The following is a 16,529-nucleotide window of genomic DNA, read 5'->3' as shown; positions in this document are numbered from 1 at the left end:
GCTTGTATATTGTGAATTCACTTAGATTATTTTTCTTGTGTCAAAACAATCAAATTGTATTATATGTTAAGATTAATTGTATGTTTGATTAGGTTTAATCATTCGAGATGTTCATGAGATGTCCATCTTTCAATTAATAACAGCAAATAAAAATGAAAACATAAAAACTGTCACACAGCTAAATGTGACTTTTTTTTGCATTTGGAGAAATTGTATCAAGAAAGGATAACAGAGAGGTGCTATTTAAAAATTCCATTGATGGAAAATAAAAAAGGCACATACTGTACACGTTGTAAGCAGTTGTCTGTGTTGCGAAAAGAACAATTCAAATATCTTTGGACATATACATTAGTGAAAGCAATCAAGGCCATACAAAATATTTCAGAATAATAGGCATCATCAGTGTAGCAACAGCAATATAGCCTCAAGTGCAAGTGTGAAAAATGAAAATAAAAGAGCAGAGAAACAAATTTAACAGAAGATATGCTACAAATTATGAAATATGTAAATAACATCAAAAGGTGTATGACGTTGGCTGCATCAATCATTGAATGCCACCAATATACGTTCAACATTTTCCATACGTCAGATGGCTAATGCTAACATTAGCTCCGGTGTCCATGTGCGTTACAATATGCGAATGCTAATACATAACATAATTGCTCTGGAGATAAGTTTTTGCTGTACAATTTGCACACAACCACGCGCTTCTTGACATTTCCATCTCTTTTTTATTTTTAGGATAAACTTTCATGCACCATCTTGTGCATGACTGGCTGTCATTGTGAAGGAAATTCATTCATTTGTATAGCTTGTCCTCTTTAGTTTATTCAGTACAGCAAAATTAATAAATACTGCAGTGATAAAGCATGTCAGTGTTGGAAGTGATAAATACACTTAGATTAAACACAAAACCAGAAAAATCAAAACAAACAAACTTAACAAAAATCAGAATAAAAGTCTGAACACTAATTATCAAATTTTCCCATTTAGTGGCTGTAGATTTTTTTCATTTATTTAACTGGAAATTTGATTGAGCGTATAGGAGGGGCAGGGTGGGGACTTGCTTTTTGACACTTTTAGAAATCTTTTTACACGTTTCTCACTAAGAATAAAATCATCTTGGTTAATACATAGACAACTGAAAGGATTTCCACATTCAAGTGTGTTGGCTGGATGAACCAACTTCGTCACAGACAGCACACTTTAGTCCTTCACTTCAAAGTGTTAAAAACACTTGCAGATGACCATTTGTGGATACAGAATGTGAGTTTCAATATCGTTTCATACAGATTGGATAGCACACTGATAAAGGTCCAGTGAATATTAGAATTTGTTTTTAACAAATCTTGCATGTGAGTTGCCAACTGAAAATGCTAAAAAATTATGTTAACGTCCCCGTTTCGACGAATGAGCCGTCACAGAAAGAAATGGAAGGCAGGGCCACTTGTGCTCCTGATATCAACTCCCTGAGAGATGTCACAAAATATTCCAAATCCATTGGCCAAAGTGTAGGCACAGGAAAATAGAAAACGAGAAAAGGGACGCCATATGTTTTCCTCCTCTCTGTGAACTCACACAACTCAGGTAACAGAAAAAGAGAACTTAAGCAAGTTTTAGGAGGAACAACAATGTAGGGTCAGTGTCTGGGTCGGTAGGAACTGTAATATCTGGGGTAGAGAGGAGTATAGTGGCTAGAGTGGCTGTATGATGTCGTGCCGGAAGGGCTGTAGTAGGTGGGTGAATAACTGTGGGAGGAAGACGGAGAGTGGGAAGAAGAGTAATGAGAGGACGATGAGGGAATGTGATGCACCGAGGTACCCGTCAGCCTGGACAACGGACGAGTCCGGGGTAATGGGCTCCACAAAGAGCGTTTGAGGCCCAGTAATGGGGATCGATAGGGAGGCGAAGGGGCGGAGCCTGCTTGGTTAGGTCTGCTTGTTGTCATGGTAGTGGTTTGAGTATCTGGGGTGACATGTCTTAAAGGAGTCGCGCTACGGGAGAAAGGAGATGTAATTCGGAAACTATGGGAATCAACGACAAGCGTTCGCAATCCAAGGTTCCACCGTGACTGATTAAGCCTTTGAGGGGTTGAGGACGGGGTTGACACCTCCAGTGACGGGGGACTTTCTACCATCGGAGTTTCGACTGTCGAGGCGATCGCTGGTGACGATGGACTGCGACAGGCTATGTGTGATATAGGGGATGTCAGAGTTAAGGACGAGTCTGTAGCAGCAGAAACAACTGATGTTGGACTATTAAGGCAGGAAGGGGAGGAGCAACTGGGGACCAAGTTTGAACCAGAGCCCTGCACCAAATCCGAGGCTGAAGCTGAGGTTGCGAGACTTACTTTGGGGGTGCTGGTCTTCCTGCGGGTCACCCTGCTCCCACGGTTATGGTGTGTTTGCTCTTGATCGAATGCCAAGTCCTCAAGACGCTGGGTGAGAGCCAATTTTTGTTGAATGGCCATTCGCAGGAGATAGTTCAATGTCTTCTTTTCATCCTCAGCTGCGGCCAGCTGTCTTTGCATCTCATCCAGCTGGGTCACATACTCATCGCACCTGAGGGATAAAAAGATTAGGCTCAACTTTGCAAGTTTTCTTGTGGAGAATTTGACTGCTCGCCTTGGAAAATTAATCGAGAATTGATTCCCAATGAGAGTTTCAGCAAAAGACTCAAGGCTGACAGAATATATTATCAGGCTCTTCCTCAAAATATTATCTTGGACCCTTATCTGCTGGATTTGGATGATGCCGGACATTTGATTATCCTGTGCTTTGTGTCACTGTTCAGGTCTGTATAGCAACTCGACAATGTGGTTTGGCGTCTGAATTGTTTTCATTGCTTGCATCGGCTCACTGACCTGGTGGCAAACATTGCTCGTACGGAGGAGAAAGTGGCCGCATCCTCTTTTAAGGCCTTCAACTCGTTCCTTAGCTTTGTCATTGTGTCGGTCACCATTGACTTCTCTGCCTCATACTTGCTCTTCAGGTTAGTAAGAGCCCCCTCTGCTGTCTGTGAAAAATACACACAGATACACATCACGCGAAACATCAGCAAAATGTTTAAATAATTGCTTAGGGTCGTGATCAGAAAAGGCTACTAGCTAAAACTAAGGAAATGTAACATCTGGTTTGAATCCTTGCAGTGCTTGTCCCGTCCCATTTGTCTCGTGCTCCCAATTATTGCGCCAACCCGAACGAACCCCCCACCTGTTTGTTCGCTTTGAGGACCAGCCGGAGAGTGGCTATCTGCTCTCTCTTGGTGTTGAGCAGAGACTTCAGCTTCAGGATCTCCTCCAAACAGCTTTCTTTGTCCTTGTCAAGCAAAGGAGCCAGTTCCCTTGCTGCAGATCTCTGCCTGGACAGCTGAAGGGCCCGATCCACTGCTCTCTGCAGGTGCTTTACCTAAGAATCGAGATTGAAATGTTTTAGAAATAAATCAAATCCGGTAAAGGGAAAAAGTACAGAGTAGTAGAAATGAAAATAAAGAGATTGTAAAGTCAACTTCACCTGGTCTCGGATGATGGCGTTGAGGTTGTAGATGTTCAAGGGCTCTCTGCGTAGCTCACCAGCTGGCTCCAAGGCGGGCGATGAGGACGACGAGGACGATGATGAGGCACTGATGCTAGGTGACCGGGTCGGAGGACTGTAGGAAGTCAGGCTTTGCTCCGATTGACCCCGAATAAGCTCCTTGTCCCCCTCTTTACCGTCTCTCCCTCTATCCCCACCGGATAGTGGTTCTTTGGACGGAGACTCGGAAGGACTCCGGGACTCCCCGGAAGTTGAGGTTGTGGAAGTAGCGGTGGCCAGTCTCCTGGCAAGGCGTGGCGTGAGGAGAACTTTACTGTTGTCGGCAGACATGGCTTTGAGAGTGGCGGAAAGGCCCCTGAGCCCCCTGCCCTGTCTAGAAGAGAAAATAGAGATGCTCGGGGGTTTCAAGTGGAGTTTAAGGTCGTTTTTACACCAGAGCTTTATCATTTGCCAGAATGGCTGATGGTGTAAATACATGCGACTAAAACCAGCGTGAGACCTGTAGTAGTCCAGCATGACACGGTTGGGTGTGTCGTTGTTGCAGAGACAGACATGGTGGTAGAGCTGGGCAAGCTCCTCACTCAGCATCACCAGTTCATCCTGAGCAGCATTCAAAGCCCCTTGGCTCTCACCGGCTGCCGACTGAGCCGCCTGCAACTCAGCCTCCAATCTAGAAATCTGACATGGGACATCTCAGTCATTCCAGAATAACCCAAGAGCACTTTAGCTTGAGGGAACAAACTAATGGACAAATGTTTGGTTTTCTGATACACAGCTGAATTTATTGTTCCGTTAATCACAGCAAGTCATCCAGGTCCTCGACAGCAGAGCGGCCCCAAACCACGACAGTGTTTGATTGTTGGCAGAATGTTGTTGTTGAATGTTGTTGTTACAAAGGATGTGTCCACTAGACTTTTATTTTTTATTTTTTGGGGTCAAATTACACGACAATTTGAGACACAAGATCGATTAGCTGTCAAATCTCAATACATTTGTGGATTTATAGTAATACAAAAAGACAGAGAATATAAGCTTACCTTCTCTTTCCCCTCGTGGCAGCTCTTTTCTAATGCTGTTACCTTCCTCTCCAGTCTCTGTTGCAGAGCATTTCCTCTTGGCTTCTCGTGTGCTTCCCCACACTGACCCAACCTGTCCCGCAGGGCTTTCACTTCCGACTTGAGCTCAACCACCTCGGTCACAGCCACCTGGTATTTGCATTGCAAGATCTCCAAACCTGGTGGCTGGTATGGAAATACCGGACTTTTACACACTGTGCCATGCTCATCCTCATTTTCGTCCCCAACTTTGATTTTCTCATGGTCAAGTCCCTTAAGATCTTCGGGGTTGAGCAGAGAATCTAAACTGGTCTGGGCCCCTTGCTGTCCACGGCATAGGGCGGTGACCTTTTGGCTAAGGCAGAGTGTCTTCTCGTGTTGTTCAGACAGAGCACCCTGGGTGTGTTTGAGCTGCGTCTGGGATTTCTGCAAACTGTCTATGAGTGCTACTTTCTCACGTTCCACCTGAAAGGAGCAGAAGTTACCCTATTTTTAAGATGCAAAACCTGAAGGGCGATTTGGAATGAAAGTTTATCAGCCTGGGGAATGAGCAATAAAAGCAAACACTGCTGGACTGTAGTCGATGGCACAGTTGAATGGGAAATAAATAAGATTTTATCTGGTACACGGTGGTTTGAAACGTACGGTATCCTAATGTAGGGAATTATATGTTGGAATAAAAAAGGACAAGTGAATGAATATCTGTGGCTCAGAGACTAAAGTGTGCACAGTGGGAATGCTGTCCATCAGCATCGTTTTACACTCAATTATTCACCAGCGTTTGGCTTTAAATAAAATTTGAACGTTCTGTTTTGAATTGAACAGATGTTGAAATCATCTCATACGTCATTATGACACTCACGATAAAAAGGATACCGAGTCGGTTCTACAAAAAGAAACTTTAAAGGATCTCACCATTAACAGCTGTTGCTTGAGCTTCTGAACCTCTGTCAGGTTCATCTCGCTGAAGAGGTCTGACGTCGCCACACTTTCGGTTTTACTCCGACATTCTCTGTTGACACCAGCCACCGTCGCTGAAGCTGTTGCCATTTGTGTTCCACCTTGGACATGGCCATTACATCTGTAGGTTCAGAATAAAAGGCTCTTGACATGTATCTTACAATGGTTTGACTTTTCAGAGGTTCTGTTGTAATACCTTAACGGATCTTCTGCGGTTGGCGAGAGCAAAGTTGTAGGAGTAGCTGTGCCGCTGGGTGGTGCCGACGTGAACGTCAGGTGTGCGCTGCCGGTGTACGCCACATCACACATGCTCAGATGATGAACCAGCTCTCTGCGCATGTGATTCTTCTGCTCACGCTCGCTCTTCAGCGACTCCAGTGCTTCCTCCAGATGGGAGTCAGAGATGTCCTTCAAACGCAGCGCATCCTGCAACTGGCTGTCAAGAACATCTGTCTCTTCTTCCAAAACCTTGATTTCATGTTTTAAGCCTTCGTATTCCACCTGAATCATTAATTGAGGTAAAAATCAATTAGTTTGATTTGCTATCAATATGTAAATGAGTCACAGTTAGATTATCAAAATTCCAAATCTCTGCATGTTCTCCTTGTCCTTGTGTGGGTTTATTCACAAATCCTAAAACAAGTTTCTTAGGTAATTTGAAAACTATACATTTCTCAATGTAATGTTTGCTCCAAGTCCAAGCTACACTCCACTCCACCAGAAAAAAAAAAGGGGGGGGTGGGTCACAGAACATCCGTGTAGGTCAGTAGTTATTTAAAAATCACCCCGTGGGATTTCTAAATTTCCAAATAATTTGTTGCTGTGTCGTGATGCACGTACAAATCTGTACCTGATTCTGTTTGAGGGTTGAAACCAGTTTCTGCAGAGAAATGTTTTCCTCTTCCAGCTCCGTGTAGTCCTGAATCAACCTTGCCTCTCGAAACTTGTACTCCCCGATCTCTTCTCGCATGCGGCTACGCTGTAGCTCCAACATTTCATTACTCTGCTGAGACAAAGCAAGAAGAAAGAAAGGCTACTTTTGTATTACAGTCTTTTGATTCGACTTATTAGTGTGCTTAAAACTACAGCATTTGGCTTTAGTATCCAATTGGATTTAAATCCATGTGTTTTCTTGTTCTGAGTCACTCCATATGCGTAACTGTGCACTTTACCTCTCGTAACTCCTGTAGCAGGCAGCTCAGATGGTCATTGTCGGCTTGTGCATTGGCCGCAGTGGCCTGGCTGTGCTTGACCTCGGACTGAAGCTCCAAGAGCCGGCCCATGTAGTAAGCTTCCTTGGTAGCAGACTCCTGAAGCAGTGTCTCCTCGTTGGTCTCGCCATCCTCGGCTACCTTACGCTGGGTGGTGTAGGCCTGACCAAATGCCTGGGTGGAGCGAGAGAGTGTAAAGCATGAGCTGTTCGGACCATTCAATCAATCAATCAATCAATCAATCAATCAATCAATCAATCACACATGTTGTCTTGTTCTCAGTCTGTTATGTCTTTGTCTTAACCAGTGTTGGGAAAGCTGAAGCGACAAGCTATTCTCTATTAAATATACAAGACAACGGTAACCAGCTAGCTAAGCTAGAGCAACACTTAAACACTGTACACAGTCACAAGGAAAGCACGCTGGGAAAGCTTATGCGGCGATCGTAAAGTTATTAAAGTTAGAAAAGTAATTGATGAATTGTGTTTGTTAAGGCATCCTTGTTTTAAGTGTTTTGATTTTTTATCAAATAAAATATGAATATCAATGTTGGTAAATTAGTTTGATACACTAATATAAAGGTACAATTTTGTCTTCTTTAAAACATTGGTAGGCCAGTCTGAGTGAGGAAAATTACAGGACTTAAAATGAGTCTGGTTAATATTAACATAATTGGTGTTTACAGTATACATAACAACAAAAAAGTGAGCATATGTAAGTTTTTCTACGAGCACAAAATATAAAAATTAAATTTGGTGTTCAAAAAGTCTTTTTTTCAAACTTGAGTTTTGAAAAAGAAGGGGTCGTCTTATAATCAGTGTCGTCATATATTCGGGTCAATATGGTATATGTGGAGAGTGGTGGTATAATAGTGTAGCATAAATGAATGGATTGCCAATTAACTCATTCACTCCCATACACTCCTATTGACGTTAAAGATCCATTTTAACTGGGCTGGGCAGTGATTGAGTTAATAACAACTCAAGTTTAACGACTGCATTAACCTCCAGCGCCTCTAGGGGCACCACATCTGTTTTTGGATTATTTTATAAAGATAACAGTTGAAAAATATGTTTTAAATTTGATGGTTATTTACAATTGAAAAAAATCATATGTTTTCATTTCCTTTTGTTTTGTGCTTCTTGTATTCTTGCTTCTTGGTCATTATAGAGTTGCTAGAACAACAAATCTAGTGGTAATTTGAGATTTTTTCACAGTACTGTGCCCAACCTTTGCCCAGTGCACCAAATGAGGATTTAGAGCATAATCAATAATGAGTCTGTCTGGTATAAATCAATACTGTAATGTAATGAGTGTTGTTTTCTTTCTCCAGATCTTTAGCCTCGATCTTGTTCGAATGAATCTTAAAGGTGTTCCAATAGGCGGTGTGTGTGTGATGTATTTATGGTGAGTGAAGTGTTGATGAAGAATGCACCAAACAGAAGCATCAGTGTTAAAAGGTGAAGGAATACTTGTTCCGTTACTTTTCTGTTATGTCACTGTCAATGACACGCCTCTCTGCTTGGTATGACGTCATTGGGGACTGTCGGTCAGCTTTCTAGCAAGGACAATTTTAGGACAATATGAGCTTCATTTTGGTATTCTCAGTGAAGTTCAAGTGCTCTGGCGTTTTATTATGTTTAATCATTTGACCTGTCTCTATGAATGTTTTTGAGCTGTAACTTCCAGGTCTCTAGCTCTTTTGGTTATGAATAACACAGAGCCACAGAGCAGAAGCACTCAAGAGCAGACTAGCTGCCTAAAAAATGCATGTGTGGAAATGCGCCTGCCCGGCACACACTCACAATAGCATACGCACGTGTGGAAGCGTCGTCATGAATTATATATAACGATGAGGTCATGATAATTTCATCAGCGATTTTGAATGTTCAATGTCATTGTTTATATAATATAGATTTTATATTAAACTTCAGGTTTCTGTTAAACTATAGACAATATAAATGAAAAATCTTCTGATGTTGCTGAACTGAAATCTGAATCTGAAATGAAAACGCGTAATAAGTTTACGTCAGTCCTAGTAGTCTTGCTTTATGACTCCTATAGCAGATCGGTTAGATCTCGGGTTACCACATGAGTGTCTCTCTCATGGAGTTATTAAGTTAACGCCTTGTTGAAATACAGAAAAGCAATTTGGCCCAAATTTGATCTAGATCCAGACTGTGTGGGTGTATTCTGGAGGCACTCTAATATTACTGCAACTACACAAATTAACCATTTTCATATGATTTGAAATCTAATAGTTGCTCCGAGCTGTACCCCACCGGTAGAGCTGTCAAAATTAATTGATTAATAAAAAATTAAGACCTCTTGTGTGATATTGTTTGAATGTGATTTAGTTATTTTGTATCACTTAACAATACCAAATAAACAATAGTAAATGGGAAAAAATGGTTTTGAAATTCACTTTCGTGCAAATAAAATGTTATCCGATGATTTGATAAATTAATCTATAGAATAATCGATTCTAAAAATATTCGATAGTGACAGCCCTACTCCACAATGATCTATTCGAAATATAGATTCTTATAAAATTTGTATTCAGACATGATTCAGGGGATGCTTTGAGAATAATTGTCAATTGATTGTCTATGTGAAGCCCTTTGAGACTGCTTGTGATTTAGAGCTATACAAATAAACTTGACTTGACTTGACTTGATTCCTGACAACCCCGGGCTTCCACATATCTCCGCTACTGATGTTGATTAGCTAATTAGCTGTCCCTATTGTAAATGAATTAAAGGGCCGCACGCTCAAAATTGTGGGATGGTCTCTTGGGGGAAAAATGGAAGAAAAATAATCATTTGAGAGCACCGCATCCTGCCCCATGAGGCGCCGACCCACTGGGCATCTGCCCTGCATGCCAGATGACCAATCCAGTCTAGTACACGTCTCTGCATCATCAATTTTCTGGCATGCCATTTTTGTATTGTATCAAAACAAAATACAGGTGAATGAAATGATGAGGAATTTCATACATGAAAGGAAGCTCCAATATTTTCCCTTAATGAGTTTCGAATTGACGGATGAAAACAACATTGTTGTCTTGCTCATGTCAGGAGTAGTGTTGAGAACAATGGAGCAATGACAGGATGAGGACAGTTAAACAAAAGGCCATTGCCAAGGGAGTGGAATGAAGTATTTTTAAATTTGATTATCCCTCCTCCCTTCATCCATTTATTTTCCATTACTCTGCCATAGTATGTCCCTTAGGCAGAATTTGTAAGATGTGCTCTTTTGGGATGAGGAATTAAAAAGCTACTGACTGAATAATCCCCTCCGCAATATATATTTTTAAAAAAAGTTGAATTTTGCAGGTGTTTAGAAAGCAAGATTTTAATCTTGATGGTCATTCAACACTTAACTTGAACTCCCATTGGCGAGAATAGACGTCAAACATATTTTTGGGGTGGACTGGCAGTGAATGAGTGAGCATAAGTTCAGGCACTGACTTAAATCTTATGTTTGGCTAACTTTGTAGCTTTACTCATACTTGATTACAAAATGTAAAATTAGACAGGAAGTAAATCTGAGCTGTGGCAGCTCTTGCGTGATTGTGCTCATTGTGTTTTACTCTTCTTCCAATGAATAAAGATTTGGTAACTGCATTTGTGACCGTGACTTTTTGTGATTTGTGACTTGTGAGGGCATTACAGTAAGTTAAGTGTAAAAGTCCCACAAGACAAATGAATGCATGCATTCTACATCGAAAAAGTATTTGAACCATGTACAGTCATTTTTAGTTCATTTAAACCATTTGATTCTCCATCAAAATTGTTTACAGGTTATTAGGCTTGATATTCTTTACTTGTCTTATTAGAAGTTTCTAGCAACGCCGTTGTGAGGTCAGCAGACTGTTTTAGTGGAGCCCAGAATTCAAAGCAAACGTGGTGCATCAGCTGTTATGCTGCGTGCAAATGGAAAAAGATGCCAACAAATGTAATTGCCTTGATGGCCGCTCGACTCAAGTCTTGGAATTGTATAGGATTTTTCTTATTAGTTTTCCCTCGGCTTTATCCCTTTGTACACTCTTAGATACACTCTGTCGGTTAATTTGGCGCTGTTCAAAAACTATTATAGCTACTGCATTTTTTGCAATTTTCAATCTGTTATTCAAGAGTAATATTTGAAGCTGATGAGGCAAATTGCCAGTCTGTGATGAGTCAACCTATACATGACTCAAAGCTATTTCATGAAAGTATGTAGAAACTTAAAATGATTCTCCTTTGATCTATACCAATTCTTTACTTTTTCCAAGGAACAAAACCGTACCCCTGCTGAGCCCACCTCCTGCAGCTGTTCCAACTCCAGCCTCAGAGCCTCCTGATCGGCCTCGAGCTCGGCACACTGCTGCTTCAAGCTCTGGTTCTCCTCCAGAACCGCTAGTCCGCACTCCGCCGCCCGGATCTTCTCGCGGTTGGCCTCCGCCAGCTCCCGAGTCAGGCGCTCCACCTCGGCCCGACACTGCTCCACCGTGTCTCCGCATCCTCCCGCTGCTCCACCGGCGGCCATCGCCCCTCTCCTCCCTCCCTGCGTCGGATGGGCGGAACTGCGCGTCCGCAGGAGGGAGACACAGCAGACTAGAAATCCACACCGCCACCCTTTGAGGATTAAGCTGCTTCAAATCGCGCGTAGAAAACAACCAAATATCCACAAAGTGCTCTCATCCTCAACGCCAGATTGAATCATCACCAGCCACATGACGCTTCAAGTGATGCAGCCCTCATGATCCGCATCCGCGTCCACTCCCTCCTTTTTTTGCTTATTCACCAGGTTCCAGCCGCCATCTGTTCTCGCAGCCGAGAAGCAGGACATTCCCTTTGTTTAATCCAGCTGCAGATACAGGTTACAGGACTACAGTTAGGACTACAGCGCGCTGCCTAGAGTAACACCGCACGCCCGTTTACATGGCATGAACGGCTGTAATAGATTTCAGAACAAATATGAAAGACTACTCACTGAATTAAAAAAAAAAAACTTACAAAAATACATTTGGAATGAGATTACTATTCATTCAAATAAAAAATGCAATTTGTAACAAAACAGCCCATATGTGAGGAAAATACATCGCAGCAGCAATCATAGTTTTGAAGAAAAAATGATCCCTCTAAAAAAAATTGGGTTAAAAATTGGGTCAGTTAAAAAAAATAGTCGTCATAAATTGTTGCAACTGTACATACATTCAAATTTAATGTAACGTATTTCGTGAGCATCATACTGTCCAGAAGGGGGCGAAAGACGTCAACTCAAAAGCACTGGGAGAGGCCGCCTCAAAATCAAACTTATCCCGTTGGTGTCGTTAAAAAAAATACAAATTAGAAGAAAACTCTAACGTTGGATTCAAATATTTTAGAATTACTACAAAATACATCCACAAATCATTGAATTGTGAGCCTATGGCAAAAAAGATATTTATATTAGAAATTATTATTAGGATTTGTAAAAGCCAAAATAAATTTAAAAAAATGGGTCAATTTGCAAAAAGGTTAACTTTTGAGAGGGTCTAGTAACTGAATCGGCTGGGTCGTAAGAGATTTCATCGGCATGACTCGCCATGTACAATGTGTTAAGTCATACTATACGCATAAAAAAAACGTTTTATTTTGAAACTGCACCGCCCGGAAGTGTAACCTCGCTGTAGCAAGCGGAATACCGGGTTATATCAACCCCGCAGTCGTTCCAACGCATTGCACGTTGCTAGTTAGTTGCTATGTTGTAGCTATTAGCACGATAGCCATTCCTTTGCTGGGAAGGGAAACCCGCCGTTCAAGTTGGCCTAAAAAAGACGCTGAATTTTCTCCTTTTTGTGCCTTTAAAACAGTCACAAGCTGGCACTTCAATACAACGCATATCGCCTAGTAAACTTAGAGCGTGTTTCCCTTCCCCTGTTAGCTTCACCAGCTAGCTAGCAGATAAAGTGCCACCCGGTTCTTGCCCCCTCTTAGTACGAACCGTCATCTACCCAACTGGAGGACCATGGCGATGAGACAGACACCGCTCACTTGTTCCGGTCACACTAGGCCTGTGGTGGATTTGGCCTTCAGTGGAATCACTCCTTATGGCTACTTTCTCATCAGCGCCTGCAAAGGTGACACCAGATTTTCTTTTTAATTTGTATTACAGGAACTCACCTATCGTTATTTCTCATCATTTCTAATCCGTTTTGGCCATTATCAACTGCAGTATGTATTCTGGTGTAGTTCTTTAACAAATTTAACATGCAGTGCTGCAACTAATGCTCAGGAAACTTCGTCTTGATCAAGGTGTTTTGTCAAAAAAATGGACCCATTTCCAAGCTGCCTTTCAATTTGAAAATTCTAAAAAATAGAAAACGTGGTACACTCAGTTGAAATCCTTCTTAGATGACAACCTGATACTGGAGACTACAGCCAGGTTGACATGGAGATTTTATTATTTTGCCATTCTAGTTGAAATCACTCTAATATAGGATCTGTGGTCATCTTTTTTTCATGTGATTTGATCTAGTGACTGATTTGTCATTTACATGCCTTGGTTGCTCTGAGTCCTGCTCTTCCTCATTGTCATATGGTGTTCCAGAGGGTTACATTTTGGGGCCTCTGTTGTATTCATTGTATTATCTGAACTTGGGTTCCATTTTAAGAAATTTTCTTCCACTGTCAGATCTATGTCCCGTTCAATAAAAGGACGCTTTCTCATTTAGATCGCTCTTGTTCTGTCTGGAGTAAGTCAACATTCCAGAAACTTTATTTTCTGTTTGTTTAGATGGCAAGCCCATGATGCGCCAGGGAGACACAGGAGACTGGATTGGAACGTTTCTGGGTCACAAAGGTGCTGTTTGGGGAGCCACTCTGAACACCGACGCCACCAAGGCAGCCACTGCTGCGGCCGACTTCTCAGCGTGAGTGAAATGTGATCAAAATAACCTCATACAATTATTTGAAACCTTCTAAAACATGTCCTGTTTTGAGGAGGCAGTAATAACACCGCACCCGTTCTATTGCGACACCAATGATTTTGTGTCTTTTGTTACCATGGCTACAAATCTTTTGTAAAAACAAATCACCTAAATCAGACAGACTGGAATTAGAATAATAAACAACCTTCTGTTTGTTGTGGTTCAGCACTACTGTGGCAAAACGGCGCCTAAAACGTCAAAATGGGATCCAATGATCTTAAAAGGGTTGGAGTTGTTAAGTTTATGATGTCTAGCGATTTTTTTTTTCTACTGGATTTCAAATATGAATTGGTAATACATCACAAGGATAACTTGTATTCTGTGTGTTCTGTACTTAATATGCTTTCCAGGAAAGTATGGGATGCAGTTAGTGGTGATGAAGTCCTCACGTTGGCTCACAAACATATCGTCAAGACAGTTACCTTTACTCAGGTGAGTGTGGATCTGTTTTGTCAAACAGTTGTAGTAGAAATTCATGTAACTCTGTCAAGCGTTTTCATTTTAGGACAGTAACTGTCTATTGACTGGAGGAAATGATAAGCTCCTGCGGATCTACGATCTCAGTAGCCCAGAAGCAGGTGTGTAAAAAATAAAATAAAAATGAAATTCTGTTTTTATTTACATTTACGAGGACATATGTTGTGTCTCCAGCACCACAGGAAATCGCCGGTCATACCTCGCCAATCAAGAAGGCCCTGTGGTGTAATGACGACAAACAAATTCTGTCGGCAGCAGAGGATAAAACCATACGGTCAGTGGAATGAAACTTTACATTTAGTTGACATGGAATCATTCTCCAGTTAGTTATCAAACGTTTTTTGAACAATACCAGATTGTGGGACAGGACTTCAATGGAGGTGGTAAAGACGTTGACGTTTGACACGTCAGTGAGCAGCATGGAGTATGTGGTCGACGGTGAAATTCTCGTGATCACATACGGAAAGACGATCGCTTTCTACAACGCTCTCAGGTAGGTCAGTGAAGCCTTGGCGCAAACATATCATTAAAAAAAAAAAAGAAAATTCTGGAAAGCACCATCTGATCCATTTTCCTTTTAAAATCATCTATTTGTGCTGTAGAACTGTCAAAAGAGCTGTTAATTTATTATCACATTAATTGGCAACTTTTAAGAATCGATGAATCATTTACAAGCATTTTTGTCAGCCTCTTAACAATTCATTTTTGTATTGTCATTTGTTTATAATCAAAACAAGACATTTGCAACGTCTGCTTTCACTACGGAAAACAATAACCGCACAACAATCCAAAACTTGGGGAGTACACATTAATCCTTATTATGCAATATTGTTTAATGATTTACTTGTTTTAATCATGAAACAATACAAAATAAATAAAAAAAGGGGAAATTTGTTTGGTAATACACTTTCATGCAAAATAAAAATGTATATAATATATACATGATGATGATAATAATACAATAATCAATTCTAAAAAATATTACAATATAAAATATATAGTGACAGCTCTATGGAGCTAAATCTCACAATTCGCAATAAAGGTTGCCTCTGATTTCATTCCATTTTTTACAATACAAATATTATATTGTAACAATAAGATGCCATTTAATTATTTAGCCTTGACCTGATCAAGTCTGTGGATGCCCCAGCTACCATCAACTCTGCATCCCTCCACCCAGACAAGGAGTTTTTTGTTGCCGGTGGAGAGGACTTCAAGCTTTATAAATTTGACTACAGCACCAAGGAAGAGCTGGGTAAGAGCTTTACTGTTTAGCAATTAGTCCAAAATACATCTGGTTTAAGAAGCAAATTTGAAGCTTCATTCGTCATATAAAAGCGAGCATATCACTGAGCATATTTTCTCTGCATCCGACACAATTATACTTTTTTTTTTTTTCCTTCCATCCGCAGAATCCTATAAAGGTCATTTTGGTCCTGTGCACTGTGTCCGCTTCAGTCCGGACGGCGAGCTGTACGCCAGCGGCTCTGAAGACGGCACACTTCGTCTGTGGCAAACAGCAGTGGGGAAAACCTATGGCCTCTGGAAATGTGTTCTTCCTGGTAATACTTCCCTTTACAGCCTTTGGAATTTGAATTCAATTTATTATTTTGGGAAAGGTAGATTAGCCGCTAAATGGAGGCAACTGTTTGTTGAAGACTCTTCACCATTAGTCCGATAAGTCTTCGGTTCTGTGAAGATCTTTGTATCAAGACTATTGAATACATTTGTTCTGAATATCCTGAAGCCAATCCCGAATCATGTCCATTTTCTTTCAGAAGAACTTGGGGCAGAGAACACGGAGCAGATATACACTTCACCGCCTGAAATCAAAGCCTAATGAGAAGAAGTGTGCTGCTGATTAGGGGTCGAAAAAACAAGACACAAGGAAGACGCAACTGACATGGTGGTCGAGTTCCATGAGGGCCCAGCAAGGAGAAGAAGAGTCCAGGGCATCTCCATGGATAAGGAACCGATGTTGGAAAATATGGCCGACTCGTCTGTCATAAAACACACACACACACACACACACACACACACACACACGGTTTTATGCAGGCATGTAGACAATAAGGGCTACAGAGACAAGCAGTAGAGCTATACATGTGTGTCGCTCATTCATAGCTGCCTGCTTTCTCTCTGATCAGCCTTGTTTGCGTGTTTAGTGCAACATTTATACCATGTCAACATTGCTCAGTTCAATTTTGGTTCGATTTCAGTATTTAATGAACTGGACCCAGGCTTTTTTCCCCCAGTTCAATCACAATGCAGGAGGCCTGTTTTGCTACTTTAAAGAGCTTTTCTTGAATTGATTTAAAGAATCACCGATGGCGTACTC

At 41.3% G+C, this 16,529-nt stretch overlaps 2 protein-coding genes across 3 annotated transcripts; one reads left to right on the top strand and one right to left on the bottom strand.

Annotated features, from left to right (window-relative positions):
• Positions 1–225: 225 nt before the first annotated feature.
• Positions 226–11,295, bottom strand: LOC147040021 (protein bicaudal D homolog 1-like). The gene is made up of 11 exons (XM_085902759.1): positions 11,065–11,295; positions 6,721–6,933; positions 6,399–6,551; positions 5,745–6,049; positions 5,504–5,669; positions 4,571–5,053; positions 4,033–4,211; positions 3,513–3,906; positions 3,213–3,407; positions 2,864–3,015; positions 226–2,561 (listed from the first exon to the last, which is right to left on the bottom strand). The coding sequence occupies exons 1-11, from the start codon at positions 11,287–11,289 to the stop codon at positions 1,640–1,642; spliced, it is 3,387 nt and encodes a 1,128-aa protein (XP_085758885.1). The 5' UTR covers positions 11,290–11,295; the 3' UTR covers positions 226–1,639.
• Positions 11,296–12,444: 1,149 nt separating this feature from the next.
• strap (serine/threonine kinase receptor associated protein) lies at positions 12,445–16,440 on the top strand. 2 transcript variants are annotated; one of them, XM_085902213.1, is made up of 9 exons: positions 12,445–12,865; positions 13,522–13,657; positions 14,065–14,146; positions 14,220–14,292; positions 14,366–14,465; positions 14,547–14,684; positions 15,310–15,446; positions 15,604–15,753; positions 15,973–16,440. In XM_085902213.1, the coding sequence occupies exons 1-9, from the start codon at positions 12,754–12,756 to the stop codon at positions 16,029–16,031; spliced, it is 987 nt and encodes a 328-aa protein (XP_085758339.1). In that variant the 5' UTR covers positions 12,445–12,753; the 3' UTR covers positions 16,032–16,440. The 2 variants fall into 2 exon arrangements, with proteins under 2 accessions (XP_085758339.1, XP_085758338.1); XM_085902212.1 differs by having other exon boundaries at positions 12,448–12,865; positions 15,970–16,440.
• The last annotated feature ends 89 nt before the right edge of the window (positions 16,441–16,529 follow it).

The sequence above is a fragment of the Syngnathus leptorhynchus genome, chromosome 21 (assembly GCF_054491065.1).
Source record: "Syngnathus leptorhynchus isolate UIUO chromosome 21, UIUO_Slep, whole genome shotgun sequence".
NCBI classification, from domain to species: Eukaryota; Metazoa; Chordata; class Actinopteri; order Syngnathiformes; family Syngnathidae; genus Syngnathus; species Syngnathus leptorhynchus.
Note: the sequence above shows the minus strand (reverse complement) of the source record. Positions and strands in the feature narration are given on the sequence as shown.